The 23,038-nt window shown below is 45.8% G+C and overlaps 1 protein-coding gene across 2 annotated transcripts in view; it reads left to right on the top strand.

Annotated features, from left to right (window-relative positions):
• APE1 (acclimation of photosynthesis to environment) overlaps window positions 1-13,022 on the top strand; it is a 76,485-nt gene extending 63,463 nt beyond the window's left edge. Inside the window, exons 8-10 of one of the 2 annotated variants that reach the window (XM_087395965.1) lie at window positions 12,138-12,183; window positions 12,304-12,399; window positions 12,497-13,022. In XM_087395965.1, coding sequence (XP_087252091.1) covers window positions 12,138-12,183; window positions 12,304-12,362 — 105 coding nt within the window. In that variant the 3' untranslated portion in view covers window positions 12,363-12,399; window positions 12,497-13,022. Of the gene's footprint in view, window positions 1-12,137; window positions 12,184-12,303 lie in introns of both variants that reach the window. The other variant, XM_087395964.1, reaches the window with a different exon arrangement.
• The last annotated feature ends 10,016 nt before the right edge of the window (window positions 13,023-23,038 follow it).

Here is a 23,038-nt window from a genome sequence, read left to right as displayed (position 1 = left end):
GAGGCTGTACACTGATGTATAATCCCTCTTTCCTTCAAGAATTCGTTGAAGGCATCTAACATGTGTTCCTCCCCTCTGTTTGTTCTCAAAGTCTGCACGTTGCACCTAGACTCACGGAACAACAAATTGCAGCTTTCCCAAAAGCAAGAGGACTGTTCCAGCTCAAAGCTGGGTCTAAAACCGAATGAAACACCTCCAACCAGGTCACGTCACATCTGACCCTGGTATGTAACAACATCCAATCCAGAGTCCTCGAAACTGCAGGACAATCCTGCAAAATAATCCATAGGTGGTTCGAGCTAGCAGCTCACCTCCCAGACATAGGCTCAGTTCATCGAACAACCCCCGAGCCTGAGGTCTAGACCACAGAAGGGGATGAGAGGATCCTAGTTGAAAAAGACAAGTTGTCGATGAAACTCTTTGCTTGTAGTGAAGCTGGCTTTAGCTTTTGCAGGAGTATGGGCTGACTTTGAATTATTGTCTTGAATCAGTTGGATCTGCTTTGGATAAAGAACAGCCTATGAGGACTCTCAGCTTGCAATATGAAATTTGCATGCATCTTCTTGAGGAGGTCACCTCCAAGACGTTTTCCCGGGCATGTCTACTGTGCTAGGTCTCACTGAAATTTAAAAGTTTTCTTTCCATTTATGGCAAAGATTCCAAGAGGGATCTACAGCTTGCTTCTGGATGTCTACATCTGCCTTTTATTTGCAGCCTAAATAATTGTAACCCTGATCTGACAAAGCTGGAGAGCAGATTAAATTTTCACTTAGTATTAGAAACATGAGCAAGAAACCTGTGTTTGGGTGCTGATGTCTAAAGAAAATCATAGTGGGGATTCAGCATGAAAAATTGCCTGCATCCTCCTCTTTTCTCCAATAAAGGAGGGACAGATCCAGTAATCTCTATGTACAATTAGAATCCTTTTCTGTTGTTTAATAAGGAGAAATAGGACCCTCGAGTAGAAATGCTGCATTAATTAATTTGTTCGTGTTTTGGGGGGTGCTGCGATGCTCGATTAACATAAGGTATGTGCATTTAATTGAGGAGGGGGTTGCAGATGGCACATCATGGCAGCAATAGGAAGATTTGAGAGAAGGGAGCTTCTTGGAGAAGCTTCTGCTTCCCAGAGGCTGCTATAAAGAGCAGGCCAGTCTTAAGGGAGAAGGGTAGAGGAGAAGGGGGGCTGTGAAAGCCTCCTGTGAAGGAGGAACAGGAGGGAAGGGCTGAGTGGGAAAGGAGGGCTGAACGCAGGGGAGAGGGAGGGGAGGGAGAGGGAGGAAGGAGAGGCCGAGCGCATGGGAGAGCTGAGCGCAGCAGAGCAGGAGTGGAGATGGCAGCGAGGCAGATCACAAACAGAGGGGAGGCAGAATTGCACGAATTAAGCATAGGTTAATCCAAATGAGGGGCACGATCAGTTAACATCAAGCTATCAGGCTTGTCCATCATCAATACAAGCTCCTGCGAACGTCCCCCCCTCCCTCGCTCCTGTCTACCCCCCCCCCTCGCGCTGCACGGCCCCCTCCCCTCCCCCTCCTCCCTCACGGTCGCCTCCCGGCGCGGCCCTCTGTCCCCCTCTCCTCCCTCTCTGCCTGCCGTTCCCCCCCCCCCCCTCCCTTCCGCTCCTCCCCTCTCCGCTCTCCGCTCCCTCCCCGCCTGCCCCCCCCCCGGCTCCTCCCCTCTCCGCTCTCCGTTCCCTCCCCGCCTCCCCCCCCTCGCATTGCGCTACCACCCCCCCCGCCCCCCCGGCTGCGGTGCAACGCTGCCCCCCCCCTCCCCCTCCTTCCTCGCCTCTCCTCCCCACCCCCTCTCGTGCGGCGCTGCCACACCCCCTCCCTTTCCCTCCTCCTCTCCCCCTCCCTACGCTGCGCTGCCCCCCCCCCCCCCCCTCTCTCCTTCCTTCCCTCCGCCACCCGCTCCCTCTTCACCACCTCTCCCCCCCGCTTCCCCGTACCTCTCCATCCCTCCCTCTTCCCTCTTCCCTCCCCCGCCTCCGTACCACTCCCCCCCTCCTTCGTCTCTCCCATTTCCTTCTCTTTCCCCCGACTTTGGAGCGTCGCAGTTTGTCGGTGCGGTATGGCGGCCAAGAGCCCGGAACCGGTGGCCCAGACGGACCCCCCCCTCCATCAGCCTACGCGTAACACTGACAGAGCACCAGGTCTCCTTGGTGAAGCAGGCCGCCACGGACTTCTCCCAGACATCCGTTTATGGGAGAGTCATTGGCTACTCCCCTTCACGAGCAGACATCTGGTTGCAATCCACCCTCTACCTTGAGGACAGCCACATTGAGGAGGTTGCACTCATGGGACGTGGTATCTTCTGGCTCAAGCTCTCCTCAGCATAGGCTACGAGCGATATGGTTAGGCGATCCCCTACTCCTGTGGGTGGGAAGATCATCCTTATGGTCCCATGGTGTAGGGGTTTCAGTGTAGTGGACTTCGATGCCCGCTTCCGCATTCCTTGCCATCCAGTTACCCTCATTTTCCCAGGCCTCGCAATCGAGCTTCGCTCGATCATCAAGGACCTGGGGGCGCACTTTGGCTGGCCCATGCAGGACACCTACGTTGATGCGGCGGCAGCCCAAGGGGTGCCACGTGTCAAAGTGGCAATCCTAGATCCACAGAGTATCCCCTCGGAGTTCGAGATCGAGACGGACACAGGTGTGGTGACACAGCGCATTATGGTCACTGGTCGCCCAAATCAGTGTCTGAGATGCCACGGCTTCGGGCACCAGGCACGCTCCTGCCCTCGCTTCATGAGGACAGAACCTCAGAAGGCCCCCATCCAGGCAACTCAGGATCCCCCCCACCAGGCATCGACACCCCCTCCCGAAGGGGAAGGCTGGACTGAGGTCAAAAGAAAACGGAAAGGAAACAAAGCAAGACCAAAAAAGCCTTCCCATCTACAGCGAGAGCCCCCCCCTGTGGTCACCAATCAGCAGCAACCCGGTAAGGAGAAGGAGAAAGGGAAGGAGAAGATCAGCCAGCCTCCCCCTCATCCTTCACCCCGCCCTCCCTCCCCTCCCCCCTCCTCCTCGGTCCCTCGACCTCCACCCCCTCCAGGATCCCCCCCAGCACCGGTGGTTTCCGCTTCCCTCTCTTGCTTGAGCATGATCCAGAGGGAACCCCCCTCTTCGCCTGCGCCACCTGCAGCCCTGAAGCCAGCACAGACCTCCCCCGCACCTATCCCTCCTGGCCCGGCGGAGGGGAGAGGCCCTTCCCCGCAGAAGGCCAGCACCGCTCCAGCTTGTTCGACAGCCAGCACTCCTCTCTCTGGTTCAGACTCCTCATCCTCGTCCCAACACCCAAGGGCTGCTCCTAGAGCTCTACCTTTGGAGTTTTACCGAGCAGGACCTTGGGATTATCTGGATGCAGCGGGTATTGGCTCCTTCCCTGCATGCCTAGACAGCAGCATCTTCTTCCTCCGCAAGGGGGCGGAGGGTAAGGTGTCCGTCCTTGCCCCCCACGATGGTCCTAGCTATTCCTTCACTATCACCAGTGACGGGAATGAGCAATGGACGAATGAAAATGTTTGGGAGACGATTCGAGATCAGTCCCAGGTTCAGGTGCAGGACTGGATTGGTAGCAGAGCAGCAGAGCTTCTTCAGCAGCAGTGGAAGGAGGGTGACGTTCGTCTAAGATGGCGCCATAGCGCCAAACGATTCTGCCTTTTGGTCATTATTCGGCCACCTTTGGAGTGGGTCTACGCGGAAGGGCTCCGCCCGTGGAGGACCTCAGAGGTAGCGGGCTTCTACAGTATTTCCCTAGCAGAGGCGTCGAGCTGGTTAGAGAGATCTTACCACCATGGGACGAAGGGCCTCTCCCCTCTGTTGAAGGTTTTAGAGGATGGGTCCGATGATCTGGCCTCTCCTTCGAAACCCTCACAGAAGCGCCTTTGTCTGAACACTGGACATCCTCCGACCACCTCGACATCGACCGCAAGCAGACAGCTGTTTGTGGTCCATCTCCTCTCTTCATGAGTATACGCATTATCTCTTGGAATGTCAACGGGTTCCACTCATCAAGAACCCGCGGCCCCAGGAAGATGGTGCTCAGACAGGAGCTCCAGCTAGCCTTGGTGGGAAGGGTAGATGTGCTCCTATTGCAGGAACACAAGCTTTCGGCTTCTCAGACCAGAATTTGTGGGAAGGTCCTCACAGGACGCTCCCACACCTACTGGGAACCTTCGATTGGCGAGCAGGGGAGGAGCGGGGGTGTCTGTACCTCCATCGATGCTTCTCTAGTTCAGCATGTGTGTGGTTTTGCCACCTTGATCCCAGGACGTGTGCTTTGGGTGGGCTTGAATATTGAGGGATCCCGTATCGGCATCCTTAATATCTATGCCCCGACCGACCTCAGACGGAGAGCCGCTTTTTGGAGCTCTTTGACAGACTTATTGCCAGAGATGGATTCTTGGATTGTAGGAGGGGACTTCAACAACCTTGAGACCCTAGAGGATCAGCAGGGACGGGGCCCAGAGTTCCTCGGTATAGCTCAAGCGGAGCAGGCAGATTGGGACTCCTTCCTGTTTGCAATGGGAGGTCGGGACAGCTGGAGGGAGCCTTCCTTTCGCAGATGGACAGGGATGTTGGAGATAAGTGCACACTAAGTGTACTATTTCCTAGTCTACATTTGTCTAAGTCTAAGTCTAGTCTTTAGTGTGTGCCATGTGGCACTTCTACAATTATCCCATAAGCACTCTTGCTTTATGTCTTGTACTCTGGCCCATATATTCAATGGGTCACATCATTGTAATCTATCAGTCTAGCTTGTGTCTTGTCTACACTCTTCTCAAGGTATTTCTAGTCTTTTCAGTCTTGTCATTTCATTTCTAGTTTCTAGTTCTAGTTCTTGCTTCCATATTCCTACATGGTATCAAAGCTAGATTGATCCCTCTTCTCCCTCTTCTCTCTTCTCAAGTCTGTCCCTTCTCAGATACAGATCTGCCCCCCCCCCGCTCAGATCTGCCTCTTCTCTCCCCTGCTGCAGATCTGCCCCTCTTTCTGCCCCGCCATTGCGCTCCAGATCTCTGTGACTCTGCTGCATGTTTTCCTGCTCCAAATTTCTGCGCCTGCTCCGAATCTCTGCGCCAGATCTGCGCTTCAGATCTGCGCAGCTCAGTCAGATCTGAGCGCCAGATCTGCTGCCACGTCAGATCTGCGCAGCACCTGCTGTCACCGACAGTTCTGCGCAGTCTAGCACCACCTCTGCTATCCGTACAGCGTCGCCCGACTTTCGTACATCATCCGTACTCTTCCGTATGCCGCCGTATGTCGTTTGTACTCCGTCCGTACGCCGTCGTACGTCGTCCGTACTCCGCCGCCGTACTCTGCGCCGTCGTCTGTACTCTGCGCCATATGTTCGTACTCTGCGCCGTCGTCCGTACGTCCGTACAGTCCGTACGACTGTACCTGCACAGACTGACTTCTCCAGCTCCATCTTCACAAAGATCTGCATCCTTCTGCAGCTCTACCTCTGCCCGGGTTTAAGGTACTACACTTTGCCTCTTTCAGCTTGATGAACAGTCTCTCCTTTTTTGCTGGTTCCTCCTGCTTCGATGGGCTATCATATGCTATGGCCCTGACAAAGTGGTGAGAGAACTGGCTTCTGGGATCTCTTCCTCTCATTTATTTCTGCAATATTGTAAGGGAATAGACACTGCCCTTGCATCCTAGCAAGAGGTAAGACCTTCCCACATGGCATCCTCCTCTCATTCTCTCATATCTATCGACAAATTCAATGGGTCCAACTTTCATACTTGGCAGATCAAAATCACGTGCCATCTTATGAAAGAAGGCCTTTGGGACATTGTTCACCGTGATGCTCCCGAAGGTCCATCTGAGCAAGTTGTTGCTGCCAAGAACGACAAAGCCTATGCTATCATATTGCTCGGCCTTGGAGATGATTACATTCATCACATCTCCGACATACAGTCTGCTCCTCAAGCATGGATCACTCTGGACACTCTTTTTGGAGCCCGATCTAAAAACTCTAAAATTGCACTTATGATCTCATTCTTTGATCTACATATGCAGGAAGGAGCTACTATAGCCTCTCATGTCAATTATCTTCGCAGTCTTATGGTTCAGCTTGCGTCAGTCAAGTCTCCCATCTCCGAAGATATTGCTATTGCTGTGCTTCTCAAAAGCTTACCATACTCTTGTCACTACCTTCAAGTATCATAATAATCCTTCTCTTGAGGGTATCATCAATGCTCTCCAAGAGGAAGAAAGAACTCAACAACGAAAGGTAACTGACACTACATTTTTAGCAAAGAAAGGAAGTTCTAAGGTAAGAAAGCCTTGCACCCATTGTGGCAAAACTAATCATGTGGAGAAGGACTGTTTCAAGGCTCATCCATGCACCATTTGTGGCCGTGATAATCACTGGGAGAGGGACTGCTACTCCAAAACCTCTACATCAGCTCCTGCATCTACCTCAGCCCATGTTGCTGCAATATCTCCATCAGTTGATCTTGCTATTCCTTCCTCACATGATGAGAAGTGGGCTTTCTGATTACTTCTATGTCTTGTCTACCACCTTGACCACCGATGATGTAGGTCAAGGGGTTCTAGTGTCTTGGTCTTTCTATTTGTCTACAGTTAGTCTTCTGTCTATCTAGTCTTGTCTGTCTGTCTATTTGTCTATCAATCTGACTATGCTTTAGATCCATCTTGTCCCTACCCTTGTGGACCCATATGAGGATATCACTTGAGGAGGGGTGTCTCAGGATCTTTTTGTTATGTCATGTTTTCTATCTTGTCTCTCAGTCTATCAGTCTATCTTCTAGTCTTGTCTTTCTGTCTTACTCCTAGTGTCCACTTAAGGAGGGTGTTGGAGATAAGTGCACACTAAGTGTACTATTTCCTAGTCTACATTTGTCTAAGTCTAAGTCTAAGTCTAAGTCTAGTCTTTAGTGTGTGCCATGTGGCACTTCTACAATTATCCCATAAGCACTCTTGCTTTATGTCTTGTACTTTGGCCCATATATTCAATGGGTCACATCATTGTAATCTATCAGTCTAGCTTGTGTCTTGTCTACACTCTTCTCAAGGTATTTCTAGTCTTTTCAATCTTGTCATTTCATTTCTAGTTTCTAGTTCTAGTTCTTGCTTCCATATTCCTACAAGGGAGTCTGGACTTCTCTTGGGGTTACAGGAGGGAGGGAGGCAGACTTCTGGAGCGGCTGGACCGTTTCTATGTCAGCGATTGGGCACTTGGCAGAGGTGGAGAGTGAGGAGTGGTTCTAGGGACGACACTCTCAGACCATGCCCCAATCATTCTAGTCCTGGACTCAGCCTCTCACTCCTCACCTCCACGCTCATGCCGGATCCCAGACTCCATCTACTCCAGAGCAGCGGTTCGCAGCAGGATAGTGGACCTGTGGGAGCAGGATTGGGACCCCATGGGGGATATGGCAGCACAGGTAGCTCAGGCGCTTGCCGAGTCCAGTCTCATCTGTTAGCAGGAGGCGATTCAGGTCAGGCAGCAGTGGTGGGCGAAGGAGAGGGGTCTCAAACGAGATCTCGCCTCGATTCAGCGGATGCAGCAGTCTTCTCCAAGCTCTGAGGAGCTCAGACGACAGGAGGTTCGAGCCCGAGCCATGCTAGAGGAGATCACCCAACGACGCTCAGAGTTCTCGTTTCATGCTTCCAAGTCCTTCTGGGCTAGGAAAGGCGACATGATGTGCAGAGAGTTCTTCAGGACTCATGGCTAGAGGTCAGCAGGGGAACAACTCCTATCTCTTAGAGCGCAGGATGGTAGTGTCAGGACAGATCCAGACGAGGTCCGGGACTTGGCGACATATTTCTACAGATCCCTGTTCCAGTAGGAGCCCCCAGACCCTCGTGGCCGCCTATGCAGGGAGGAGGTGTGGAGGTATACACCGTTGCTCGTGTAGCCTAGCATGAGTGATTCCCTTCTCGCCCCTTTCACCGTGGCAGAGATGCAGGATGTGGTGAGCGCTATTGATGGGCAGAAATGCCCAGGTGAGGATGGCCTCTCTAGAGCTTTCTTCACCACCTTCTGGGAGTAGGTCCACCGGCCCTTGCTCGCAGCGTTCCATCATATCTTCTCCAGCGGATAGATGCCAGAGAGCCTTGCGACAGGCTTGATTTGCCTCATCCCCAAAGGGGGGGACCGTCAGGAGATCAGACAGTGGTGCCCTATCACCCTACTCCCGACTGCCTACAAAATCCTCGCCAAGATGATCAGTAGCCGCATCCGCCCCCTGCTACACGACTTGATCCATGACACCCAGACTGGTTTTGTCCAAGATCGCAGCATTTTGGACAACATTTTCACTTTCTCAGAGGCGACGGAGTGGGCCCAGCATAGTGGCCAGCACCTTGCCATACTCCTTCTTGACTTTGAGAAGGCGTACGACAGGGTAGACTGGTCCTTCTTGGAACGTACACTCTCTCGGTTCGGTTTCCCGGGACGAGTGGATCAGAGGTATTGCTAGCCTCTACAGGTCGGCCTCCAGCCGGGTTATCATCAGCGGTAGGATGGGGGAGAGATTCACCCTCGAGCGCTCGGTGCGTCAGGGTTGCCCGCTTGCGCCCTACCTCTTTCTATTTTTTGCGAAGGCCATGACCCACTTCCTACGAGCTCGTACCACTGGTCTTCGCGGGATGCGTCTCCCTATTCGAGACGATGCAGAACTTTTGGACTCCGAGTATGCAGACGACACAGTTCTATATGTGCAGGATGATATCGAGTCACTGGAGCGAGTGAGACTGTCCTTAGAAGTTTTTTGCCTAGCCGTTGGGGCGAAAATCAATTGTCATAAGTCAGTTGGTTTTCTTACGGATCCGGGAACCAGCTCACAGTGGGGTATTTTCCTGGGGTTTCGTTGGATCCCTAGAGGACAGACGACACGTTACCTGGGATTCCAGGTAGGCCTGGACATCACGCCGGCTCAGCAGTTCCTACCGGTCCTAGCCTCCATACGATGGAAGCTAGCCTTCTGGAGCACGGCTCGGCTATTCTTGGCAGGCAGGGCCCTTGTGATCAGCCAGGTCCTTCTTGCCACCGCTTGGTATGTGGCCTCTTGCTGGTGTTTTTCGAGATCATGTGTAGCCCAGCTGAGGAGACTGGTGCGGAACTTCCTTTGGTCTGGCTCAAATGGTTCCGGCACCACCAGAGCCCAGGTCGCCTGGCAGACGGTCATTCTCCCCCAGACAGAGGGCGGCCTTGGCATCATAGATCTAGAACTGTAGAGTCAGGCACTATTTGGCAAGTTAGTTATCCGCGGTTCGACCCCAGGAGGGCAGACATGGAAGCTCTTGCTTCAGCATGGTCTCAGCGCGTGTATCCCCCAGAGAGGGGGTGATTGGCAGCCATCTATCCGGTGGATCTTCACTTCTGCCCCATTGACTCAGCCCCGTTTCCCCTTTCTCCGTAGCCTCGTCTCGGTCTGGAGGAAGTTGCGACACAGCCTCTCCCAAGTTCCCCCTAGCTGCCGAGAGGAGATAGACAGATAGCCCCTGATCTGGAGCAGCCAGGTGACAGATGATACAGGTCGCCAGCTTGGAGAGAGATCCCATATTCCTTGGGCGCTCTGGGCGCGTGGGCCCGCGTGCTCGCTTTGGGTTTGGAGGGACGTCTACAGCCAGCTGAGCCCAGGCGAGCTGGCAGCAGCAGTAGGTACGGCACGTGGGATCCAGGCTCGGCAAGCGGAGTTCGATGCTGCCATTCCTGCAGGTTGGAGGATTCCCATGGTCACCAGACAGCTCTTCCTGGGAGATGAGAGGTGGCTAGGACAGTTCACACCTCGGGGCATTCCTTTGGTGGTTGCAGGCCTTTTCTCGGACTCCTCGATCCACTTCTTCTCCGTCGCCAATGATAGCCGCCTCCAGAGTAGAGAGGCCGTGATCGACCCCCAGCTTCCCTGGCAGCGCCTTCGCATCATAGGTCTGCAAGGGAAAACGTGGAATATAGACCCCCTGATTATGCAGGACCAGGACCAGAGACTCTGGATATGGGAGGGCCGTTCCTTGACAGAGGTGGAGTGGGACCTAGGGGAGTGGCGCTGGCCACCATTGGAGACCTCAGAGAACCCTATCCCCTTCTTCTCTTACAGTGCGCGTACTGGTAGGCGTGCTCTTGAGGCTCTCCAGCGCGGGCTACCCACACAGGCACATAGTTGGTATGCCCAAGGGATATCTCTGGTCTTTCTTCGCACATTCTGGAAGACTCTTTGGGCAAGTTGGCGGCCGAGAAAGATCTCTTACTTTCTTTGGATGGTGGCACACAAGGGGCTACCAGCAGCTGGCTGGCAGATGGGGCACGAGGGGCACTGCCAGATGTGTTTTCAGGAGGAGTCGTCCCTGAAGCACTGCCTTTGGAGCTGCTCGCATGCTCAGACAGTGTGGAAGGGAGTCATGGGGATCTTAGCGAGGGCTGCACCCGAGCTAGGACCGGTCACTTGGGGAGCCGTTTGTTGGTGCAGCACCGAGATGGGACATCACTTGGCTTATGAGTTCTCTAGGCAGGATCCAGTCTTCTTCATCACGCAGGCCACCTGGGCATACATGGATAGCTTCCCTTGGCATCTGACAGAGACAGATGCAGGAGCGATGACTCGGCACCTAGTTTGGAAGATCATAGGGAGCATTGCAGGCTGGCATATCTGGACTTCCAGATGCGCGTAGACCGTAGGAGATCAGGCTTCTTCTGTTACCCAGACCCTAGCAGACATTTGGAGCACGATCATTCACACGCTCAAGGGTCAATGGGATCAGATTCAGGGGAAGTCTCGGGCAGGGAAGGAAAAGAGACGGCGCTTCGTTTTGACTGGGACCACCGGGAGCTGTTCTTCCAGCACTCTGCTCAGAGTCTTCAGTGGCATTACTCCCACCCACCGTGGCTGTTTGTCCACTCTCCGATGATTATGCCTGAGAGGCTTGTAATTAGCATTTTGGCTCCTCGGGCTGTATCCATTTTGTGATTGCAGCCCGCTGGCCTTTAGGCCCTCTTGTACTCTCGTTTTCAAGTAATATAACTAGCACTACTTTTTGCGGAAAAAAAAAATGAGGGGCATGATAGAGTGATTAATTGAGCATAGAAATATGTAAGGAGGATTGATTTCTTGGTTTGACTTCTTATCCAGTTTACTGCAAATAAACAAGCAAGAACAGGTTTTGACCTATGTCCTTATGTATGACCTCTGGAGTCCATTTTATCTTCAAGCATCTACATGGTCTTTTCAAGATCTTAATGTGATGCTGTGACCTACATCTCATCAAGTAGTTGAGTGTGCCTACTGCTTGTTTGTACAAAGTTCATCTTGAGCTGTCATATCATTAGTTCTCAAGTCTGGTTTCATGGTAGGTGGATTTCTCCCTTGGCCCGTCAAATTCCTGTACCTTTTCAATGGGGTGGTCCGTGCCAGTGGATGCCTTATGCAGTTCCATTGCCTGTATGGCTAGTAAATAGAGTCATCCTAGGGCTAGGATTCTTACATCATGATGACTGTCTTGCACATGAGATATTTGTAGTCTCTCCCTCTCTCTCTCTCTCTTTGTGCCTGGTATACTGTCTGCGGAGAATTGAAAGATATTTGGACTACTTTTTGATTAGCCTTCTCCTTTAGTGCTAGCCTTCGTCGTGGCTGAGTAGGCCCTTCACCTCCGGAGTGCCGACAGAGACTCAGTGCGAAGACTTTGTATAAATGACTTAAGTATGTGTGGGTGTGTGGATTTGTATGTGTGAGAGCATACTTTTATACTATGGTCTACACCCACTGTTGGGCGCTGATGACGTCAGGGGATGTCATAGTAGCTAGTCCCTGCTATGCGTGATGGAGTTTATGGTTTTCAATCTTATGAGTGACTATCGTGAGATTGAAACTGCACTATGTTGTGTTTTTAGAGGATGAGTTTGGGAATGTTCCTGGATTCATCTAGGTATATAAATATTTTAGAGTGACAAGAAAAGGTAATTTAGTGGCCTAACCAATCACAAATAAGTGGAGCAGCTCTTCTGAGATGCAAAGGCCTAGTTGGTTTGATTTGTCCCACAACTTGGTTGAGTTTCCAATGGATCTCTCTCTCTTTCTGTCTCTCTCATGTGATTTTCATATATGTGAGCGTAATTGCTTGTTCTAATCTACATAGGTATAAAATTCTTTTGCAGGCGAAATTTAGCTCTTTCTTTGGACCTGGTGTCACTGCAGAAATAGGTATCTTGCCATCTTTCATATTCTTATTGACAACACGACTTTGTGGAATTTCCTTCTTAAGAACATGCCCTACTTTCTTTGTTACTTGTGCTGACCTTGGTAGTCGTCTGAATTTCACAGCTCCAGGTGGAGGAAACTTATATGAAGTAAAACTTGTAGCTGATGGTGGCCAGCAGTAGGTAGCATTGAAGGGCAGCTACTAGTGTCCAGCTCATGGTAACTTCTTGTGAAAGAGCTGCATATCTCTTGTGAAAGCTACCAAACAGAGAGATGGCAGACCTCTGAAACCTGGTGACCATCTTGCGTGTGAAAGAACTGAGGGATGTTCAAAAGTCTCTGCACATGATTTTGCAGTACAACTTCAATGTGTTTGTAGATAGCATGCAGCAGAGTTGTTGCTGATAGACATAATGCCGACGAATAGGGTTAAGGTGGATTAGATATCATGATTGAGCATGGTGTGATAATGTTGCAAGTCGATGGAGTGGGAAGGATGATTTGGCTAAAGTTCATTACTTCATCAAAGGGTTCGGTTTGCTACCCTGCTTCTTCATATGTAGAGGACTCTGTCAAGAGAGTGTGAGAATGACACCATTTATGTGGAGCTTAAAAGCTTCTAGTACAGATGTGAGTGAGATCAGCCATGAACTGGAAGGCTAGCATTGGAAGATGTTCATGTTTCTATGGAAAGGCAGATCTTAGAACTTCTATTGATTTGGCCAGTTCGTTTCTTGAAACAAGCCCAAGGTGGAGGGACCTGTATGGTAATTTGTTAAGTAGTTGTGTCATTGTAATAAACACCACCTTCTTGTATTTTACACAATGAAAAAGTTCTTTCAATATTTGCTCACGTCAGTTCTTCTAAAATCACTGATTTTATGTGATGTTTGAGTTGACACTATTCATGTACATAGACGTAGTATGTATGCACTTATGTGCACATGCACTATGCAGCTGAACCTCAAACCTTAGTCTTACCAACTTTGCTTGTTGGGTGGTCAGACTAAACATGCATGCTTGCAAGGTCATAGAGAGAATTGCCTAATACTCATGCTTGTTGGGTGGTCAGACTAAACATGCATGCTTGCAAGGTCATAGAGAGAATTGCCTAATACTTAGCATATAAACCCATCATGCAAGGGCAGTCTCTTTGCTGAATGGGAAGTCCAAGCACAGCAATATCTACTTGGAGTGGAAACCAAGAAAGGAGAATGGTGGCTCCCATACGAACAGGCTGGCATCACCTGAGATATGAGACCTTGGGGGCAAGATTGGAGACCTTGGGAGGAATGACCTAAGGCTTTGGCTGCTCAGCAGTGCGGCACTAGTATTAAGCCGCATGTGTGCAAACACTTGCAGCAACACATATCACACCATGTCATAGAGACCAAGACACAAAAGCCTTGGAGCAACACCACTGCATTGCATTCACCAATATGAGTAACCACTAGCGTTGCTCCCACATGACTTCATGTTTTGCTGCTTTTGTACTGGATGTTAACACCACCACCACCATCATCATCATCATCATCATCATCATCTCTCTCTCTCTCTCTCTCTCTCTCTCATTGTGCACTTACATACATGCACACACTTGCACATGTAGTAACCTGCCCATCCACTCCCATGGACGTATGTGTGCATGAATGCAAACTTAAATCTCACACTCTTTTGGGTTGAAAACTAGTTGTCATTATTAAAAAAAAACCATTCCCAAGGAAAGGGACAAACCAAGGAAAAAACCTCATTATATGACAAGAAAGCAAGATAATCTAAGCTCTGGGCATGTAGACAATGATACAGCAATTGTCATAATGATGCACGAAAGAATTGATATTTGGCAAGAGAAGGATCATCAAAGACCCTATGTTTATGGTCCTTCCATAAGGTCCATAGTGCCCAGAAACGAGCCCAGTAAAAAAGATCATATCCTTGCCTCATATGATGGAAACCAAATAGCAAAAAATTCTTCCCAAAGGAAGCATAAGGGAAATGAGCCTCAAGCCATTGTTGTAGCAATAGCAAGAAATCATGAGACTCCGGGCAATACCAAAATAGATGTGGCATAGGTTTTCGTGTAGATAGGCGACGTTGACATGTGGCAAGGGCTACATGACAATGAACTTAAAGCTATCCAAAAGGGAGAACCCCAAGCGTAATCGGCCATAAAAATAACTTTTGTCAAATTTAAATCACAAAACACACACACGCACCCGCACATGCACACGCACACGTGCTCACATAATCCTTTTCTTTCTTTCTTCCATGCACCTCTTTAGTAAAACTTTTTAAACTACCTCTCCCCTCTCTCTCTCTCTTCAAATAAAGCTTGCTCCCACACTCTCTACCCGTCCCCTCTCTTTCTTCAAATTTCCCTCACACCCTTTCTCGGCTTCCCTCCCCCCTCCTTTTTTTCCTAATCTAAAACTTGATCTTAAATAAAAATATTTTTTCTCCTAACTATTTTTTAAACTTTTTCTAAAATCTTTCTAAAAATTGTAATTATCCCTAAATTATTTCTATTATTTTTTCTCTCTATTTTCTTTTTTTTATATTTCTCTATGTTTTCTCTCCCTAATCTCTCTCTCTCTCTCTCTCTCTCTCTCAACTTCCACTTAGTTCTTTCAATCTTCCTATTTTCTCCTCTCACTAATCACTTCTCTCTTTTTCCTAAATTCCCTAAGTTCAACTCTCTCAAACTTCGTCTCTTCCTATTTTTTCCTAAGTTTTGCTTTTCCTCTTCCCCCCCCCTCTTTTTTTTCTAATTTCTTTTATTTTTTCATAATTGCTTTCTATTTCTTTACTAATTTCTTCTAGATTTTTTTTTTTTTTTGGGGGGGTATTCTCCAAATTTTCCCTCCTTTTTTCTTTCATTCTTATCCTAATTTCCTATTCCCCCCTATTTGTTCTCTATTTCTTCATATTGCTTTGTATTTTTCTTAATTTCTTCAAATCCTTTCTATTTTCCCTAATTCTTCCTAATTTTTCTAATTTTCCCTTCTTTGAAATTTCTTCTTTAAATTTCTTTCTTTAAAGTTATTTCTTGAATTTTCTTCTTTTTTTAAAATCCTAAAAATCTTTCTTTAAATACCTTTGAAATTCCTTTAGGCTCCTCTTTCTTATAAATTCTCCTTTCCTTATGCTCTAAATCCGAAAATTACATTCATTGCTCTAATCCTTAATTTATCTTCTCCTTCTCCTTTACATTCACACACCTAAATACACTAAGTTTTTTCGCCTTACATAACCATTTATTTACTTTTTGTTAAACTCACCTTGCCTTATAAGCTTTCTAAAATTTTTTGGTCAAAAACTAGCTTTATAAGTCTATAGCGTGAGCAACTATTTTTATTGTAATTCCGATAACAAGGGGGGGGGTGTTTATGACACCTGGCTTTCCAACTAAGTTAAAATATGGTTCTTATCATTTTTCTTGTTGGATGGTGGCAACTATGGGGACTCCCCTCTTTAATAAAAGTGATGCTTGTGAGATGACTTATCAAAGAACTTGTCTGTACAATCATGCATTCTATAAGTCTTTTGCGAATTGTGCTCCTCTTGATTTTTTGTAATGTCTCATAGCAGTTTTCTCTTTTGTTTCTATTACCAAAATTGTTTATAAAACGGGGTTTTGTCGAGTTTGCATACACACAATCATGTTTCGCTTGTAACTATGGACGGTTGCACATAGTACATTTAAGTCATTGTGGTTCTTTGCCTCTTGACTCGTGTCATTGCTTACTAGAGCAACACTTCCTCTCTTAGTAACCATTTAAGTTTCACATCTTCAATTACTCTTGTATCCCAAACACTTCTTAAAATATACCACTTTCCCCCTTTTTCCTTCCCTTCCTTCTTTCCTTTCCCTTCCTTGGCATTACTATCATCTAAAGCTTCACTCTGTGATTTTTGCTTTTACTCTTGAAACCCTCACTTGAACCTCTCCCTTCCCCCTCACTTCTCTCTCTCTCAATCCTTAAATTGGGCTTCCAAATATTTCTCTCTTTTGGGTAGACAGTAGGTCATCACACTAGGTGATGACCTACTGTCTCACCTAGTGTGGTGTACCCTACTAGGACAAAGGTGGGTACACACATACACACACACACACACACACACACACACACACACAATCCTTTTCTTCTTTTTTTCCATGCAACTTACATTCTTTCCCTTGTTACCCCTTTGGTAAAACTTTTTTAACTACCTCTCCCCTCTCTCTCTCTCTTTAAATAAAACTTCCTCCCACACTCTCTACCCTTCTTCTCTCTTCTTCTAATTTTAAATACCTTTGAAATTCCTTTGAGATCCTCTTTCTTATAAATTCTTCGTCCCTTATCCTCTAAATCTTAAAATTACATTTATTGCTCTAATTCTTAATTTCCCCCCCCTCCTCCCCCTTTACATTCACACACCTAAATACACTAAGTTTTTCTGCCTTACATAACCATTTATTTACTTTTCCTTAAACTCACCCCAATTATTTTTACACTTAAAGCATAATATAAAAAATTATCTTTATAAGTCTATAGCATGAGCAACTATTTTTATTGTGATCCTGGTGTTTATGACACCTATCTTCCCAACTAAGATAAAATAGGGTTAAAATATGGTTCTTATTATGTTTCTTGTTGGATGGTGGTAGGTATGTAGACTCCCCCTTTCAATAAAAGTGATGCTTGTGACGACTTATCAAAGTAGAACTTGTATGTACAGTAATGTCTCATAGCAAATTTCTCTTTTCTTTTTATTACCCAAATTGTTTTCATTTCACTATGAAATGGGCTTTTATCGAGTCTTCACTCACGCGCGCGCACACACACACACACACACATACACACGCATGCATTTAGACGAAAGGCTTTTATAAGTGCCATGTTTTCACTTTGAAGATGGTTCTAGCATCTACTTTATTTAGGCACATGATGTTTCAACAAAGAATGAGGCAATTGTGCTGGGAGCCATTGATTTATTCCTACCTTAGTGGATGATTTTGTCAATATCAATCATTTAATTTTATCTTCAAATTGAGTCACATGGTTGGAGGAAAAAATGGATCAGGCATTGTAACATATACATTGGTAGTTGTCTTATGCAAGATTTGATATACTTCCCAGATTAGTTTACTTCACAATTGCATCTTGTGGAATTTATTTCAAAATCCACCCTCAACTTGGCCTGCTTGACTTCACCGATGATAGAGATCCATATATAGTCCCATAGCTAGATGCAGCGAAGCTCGATATATTGAGACACTTTGCAGATGCCCCATAGGTGATAGACATGGACGACATCTACTTGAGCTAGGGGAAGTCCACGACCTGATCAGTTATAATGGTCTTCAGAGAGAGGGCCATCATCAGGAGAACTCACCTGCTTCCCACAGGATGGTGGATCTAGTACGGTGGACTATCTACTAGGCCCATTAGATTTTGTCTCATGAATACACGACGTTGTCATACCTCCCCCCCCCACTCGAGAGAGCCCACTTGAAACAGGAGCGACGGGCTCTAGGTCATATGACACCACCCGAGACAAGGATCTTTCGACGATTGACGCATTGTAAGAGGCGTGCCTTGCTCACACATAGGATGGACAAGACTGTCATATATTTTTGAGGAGGAGGCTTGACCTATTCCCATCACTGATCTAGATGTGTGGCACATGTATGCATGTTCCCTCTATGATGCCTAGACACAAACACCATCGGATATGTCCTTTATGCCCATGCCCACTACTTGCCACACCAGGGATGATTTTTTTGTGTTAGTTTCGTTAAGAAGAAAATTTTTTATATTGGTTTCAAAAGTTTGTATGCCTTAATAAAAATAAATCTTTGAAACATTTGCCAGAATTTGAAACTTCCATATAAAATTTTTTAAAGTTTCGCTAGGATTTATATATTTTACTTTAGAATTCAAAAGAAAATATACAAAAGTCTACTATATTCTATCAATATTATGAAACTAAAAAAACTATATTGATAAACTTTCGCCATGATTTTATATTAATATATAAACATACCTTCAATAAAAACATCCATGCTTGCCACTTGTTCACCACACAGAATGTACGGGCAGCACTTCATAGATTACACAATCGGGGAGCGTAGGACCATGAGGGCCTATAGAACAAGCACTTTGCACCTAGACAGGAGGTTCTAGCACAGATGTTCAACTAGGCTGTGTGCCATGGTTTCCCACCTGCTTGGAGCACTACCACTATTTTACCGATACATAAAGCATTCTAGACTTCCATCCAGCATTATTTGTTTGAAGATGTACATGTAGGAATGCATGGTCCTCAAGGATTTACATCTCTAGTGCTTCCATGGCATCTAAGCATGTAAGCATTTCCATGAATTTTATGAACCACTTTCTCTTTCACCTCTGGCAAAATGCTATAGTATGAACCATGTGATAGTCTAGTAAACCATTGATATCCTTGATTACAAATGGTTGTCCCATTAACCATGGGTTTCAATCTCAGTTTATAGTGGCTTGTCTTAAAGTTTTCATGACCTTGATGAAGAATGCAAGAAAACTCTTGAAGAAGATGGTTATATCTAGTAGGCCCTATCTTACTCCAATAACATTTCTTAAAACAAAGTCAGATAAGATTCTTTTCCATATCTCCTCAAATAACAGTTCACATCTCTTAGGTTCTCAAATTGGTGCAATGATTTGTCACTCTTGATACTCACATCCTTACTTTTTTGAGAATATTGTCTTGCATTTCCTAGTTGTGAGACTAGTACCTAGTGAACTCATTTCTCTTGAATCTTCATCTCTAAATAATCAATGCTAAGTGGTCTTGGGAATTATTTGATGCTTTATAAATTCTTGGAAATGACAATCTAGTATATAAATTCATTGAAGTCAAATGGTTGCCAAAGCCTCTTGAATTGTATGGTTGAAATGTTTCTCCTACATAATTAGATGTTCTACCATAGATATGCTACATAGTAGTAAGAAAATTAGGACCATGGTGTTTTGCAATCTTTGCCCTCCACTCCAGTGAGAACATCACGCTCATTAGCATGAATATGATCAATTCTTGTTATTGCATCACCTATCATTAGGTTTCCTAATTTCAAGGTATTAAAGGGGGATCTGAGGTGTACCAATGAGATTGATCAATTGTGTGTTGTAATGGTATGTTGAGGTAGAGGGATGGCAGGCATGCAGAGAGCCCCTACTGGCTATTACTCTTACATTAGGGACCACCAAAATCATCCTCCACCCCCCCTCCTTTAAGCCATGATTGACCCTCTTCCCATGTACATCTTCCCTATATCAGCCCCAAATATCTTTTAAGGCTCTGTGGGACCTTTTGGGTGAATTTCTCTTCCCCTAAAGTCTATTGTAGATCTTTCCCCTCTTTCTCTACTCTTTTCTCTCATCCAACTTCCTCTCCCTCCATGGTGGGTCCTTTTGAACGAATTTCTTTTGTCCTCTAGTCTACTATAGGTTTGACCAGGCCTCTTTCTCTTCTCCTCTTCTCTAGTCCAACTATTCTCTCCCTCCATTTTTCAAAATTTGGGCTATAACACCTCCTATAGCTAGATTGCTTCCTCCTGCTCTTTCCCCTCTTTCTTTTCCTCCTCTAGATCTATACCCTCTTGCTCTAACCCCCCCTTCTCTTTCCTCTCTTACTATACCCCTACTTATTGTGTGCCTTCTTACTCATCCCTCTCCTATAGCTACTCTTTCCCCTCCTAGAGTTGCTTGTCCCCTCTTACTCTAGCCTCTCCTATAGCAACTCTTTTTTTTATAGGAACTTTGTACCCTCTTGATTCTCCCCTCTCCTATAGCTTCTCTTTCCCCTCCTATGGCTTTGTTACCCCCTCTACCTCTAGGTTGTAGCCTCTATATTGGAGCCTAGGGTGCCAACTCCGTTTAGTAATAACAAAACCTATCAAAATATTGAGTATGAGATGAATTTAACATTATGTCACGAGTAGAAATTAGTCAAATTAACATGTTTGTGTTCTACACTAAAAGAGCTTCAAATATGTCTTTACACATTGAAATTTAGGTAACACATGAAAACGTTACATAAATTTGAAAGGAGATGGGTTTTCATATTTTAGTGTATATTCTGTTTTACCCCCCTCATCCAAAAGACCGCCCCCCTTGGGCGTCACATATTATGAAAAATATGTACAAATCTTAAAAACATGCATATTTTTGAAGGTATATGCCTTATATTTTGTGGGAGGGGGGACATGAGATTTTCATATTTTTCCCTTACATATCTAAAATCTTTTTAGGAAATCCATGCATATTCTATATGGACATTATCCCCCCATACCATAGATTTTGGACAAGGGTAGTAGCATCATACATATTGAGTTGGCACCCTAGGTATTGGAGCTCTTATTGTATTGGAGCTTCCCTCTCTCCCTTGAAGATGTACTCTATTCTTGCTGTGGTGCATTCTCACTATGGTGACCTCTTTTCCTTTGTATCTTTCCTATTACAAGATCTTCATTACCCTATAGGCATGGGAAGGAACAAAGTGACAAAAGTAGGAAATATTTTAAAATCCAATGTGTTCAAGAATACTAAAAATGCATTGGATGAGTGGATGACTTGACAGTTTCAATTACTATAGATAGTGATGAAAGGTCTGTTAAGAGCCCACATAAGCTTCCCAAGCACAAGAGAGGTGATGTTTTTCATGAGATAGAGGGCCACATATTAAAGCTCAAGTTTGGAGAGGGAGTATGGCTTGCCAAGTCACAACATGTGTATAGGGAAAATAAAATTTCTAGGATACTATTAGATGCAAGTCATTCTTTCTATGTATCTTCTTTGTCTACCTTCTTTACTCATAAGTGTAAAGAGTCTATTTGAAATTTTATGTTGATTTTAGAAGAAAAATATTCATGAAAAAAATATTATCTATTGAAACTTAGATTTGTGGGAACCAGTGGAATCTTTGATAGTAGGTAAGTTCACTGCCATTCATTGTGATCTCTCATTCGCTAACCTTGTCATTCAAACTCCTTGATGCTCACCATCAGGATCCCATTGCCCGAGACATCATTCGATGAATTCACAAAGGCAAACCACCACTGTACTTTTATCTAATCGATGGTCTCCTATAGTACCATAAGCCACCCTTCCAGCCTTGTGTGTATGTCCCTCCCCAATTCTGTGATGAGTACCTACAGTCGTTCCAAGAGGATGACATATTTGGTGGACATCTTGATTTCTCAAAGTGCTAATTAAGATTTAAACATAAAGTTCTTCTCACCTAAGATGCAATAGTCCCTCAACCATTATCTCCGTGCTTGCCCGACATGTCAACGTTTCAACTCTCCTACCTTGAAACCACCCGGTAATATGACATCTATTTCATTCATCTGGCCCTTTGAGCTCGTGGCCTATGATATTGTGGGTCCTCTTTTGGCCTTGACAAATGGTAACAAGCATATTATTGTACTCACTAACTATTTGATTCACTGGATGATATCACAACCCCTCTGTTCTGCCATCGATACATAAGCGGTTGACTTCTTAATTCACCATCTCATTTTGCCGCATGGATACCTTCAACATATTCTCTCTGACTAGGGCTTGAACTTCAAATCTAAATTCCTACAGATAGTAGCTGATTGACTCAATATAAAACAACTCATCAGTCCCCATCACCCGAATTGCAACAGTCTCACTAAGGTCTTAATTGCACAATTAAATTGATGCTTTCTTTGTATCTCAATCCTAACCATATGAATTGGGATGCCTCCCCTCCTTATAGTGTATCAGAATATAACATAGCTATCCATGGGTCCACTAAGTCTAGACCATTTGAGGTTCTGTACGGTCATCCTCTAATTTTCCCCCCTGAAGTTGGTCTCATTGATTGATAGCACATCAAGGTTAAGGAGGCAAGGTAGTGGGCTGATTATCTCCAAAATGTGCTCAGGCTTGCATGTCAAAATGCAGCTGAACATTTGTGTCATGCTCAAAGGCATTAATAACTCAAGTATAGTTAAAGACACCAACCAGTCATCTTTTAGTCAGGCCATTTATTAATGACCCATTACCCTACTAGATGCAAAGGTTTGGTAGAAAAAATTCTAGCCAAGTGGACCGGTCCGTATCAAATAATAAAACCCGTAGGGAAAACTGCTTATGCAGTTGAATGTTGTACTCCTAAACGTAATAAAACTATAGCTCATGTATCTATGATAAAATTTTTTCATGCTTGAGCTGTTCAATCCTCAGGGGGGATAGACATAATGGTGACCAAGAAAGGGAAACTCCCTGAATGGGAGCCTTATGACAAGTAACATAACTTTTGATCTTGATGTAATGTTAAGCGCTTGATAGAAGGGCAAGATGCAAAGCTTTCAGGTAGCTTTTTGCTGACCCCGTTCTAGATCTTATTGTCTCGTTTCTATCTCCTCCCTTGCTCCCTCTGTGATTGTTATGATATGTTTTAGGGTGTTAGTTCCCACCACATTTCTTACCAAATCCCTCTAATTAAAGGCACTAAACCTTTGGTCAAACAATATCATAGGTGGTGTTCCTATCTTAGCTTCTTGCATGGAAAATGGACGAAAATTGTTTGGTTTCCACCATCTCTTTATCATTGATGCAAATAGAGGCCCCTAGTGAAAAAATGATGCCAATTAATTAATTTGTGCACGGGGGTCCCTTGATTAAGGCGATTAACATAAGGTTCGAGGGTCAATTAACAAAAGTTTGAGAATCATAGATTAATGATAAGGTTGGAAGGTTCGAGATGGGGAGCTTCTTTGAGAAGATTTTGCTCTCCAAAAGGTTCTACTGGCTACTATAAAGAGCAAGCCAGGATGAAGGGAGAAGGGTAGAGGAGAAGGGGG

The sequence above is a fragment of the Dipteris shenzhenensis genome, chromosome 24 (assembly GCF_047967505.1).
Source record: "Dipteris shenzhenensis isolate YYH24624 ecotype China chromosome 24, Dip_SZ_1.0, whole genome shotgun sequence".
Classification (NCBI taxonomy): domain Eukaryota; kingdom Viridiplantae; phylum Streptophyta; class Polypodiopsida; order Gleicheniales; family Dipteridaceae; genus Dipteris; species Dipteris shenzhenensis.
Note: the sequence above shows the minus strand (reverse complement) of the source record. Positions and strands in the feature narration are given on the sequence as shown.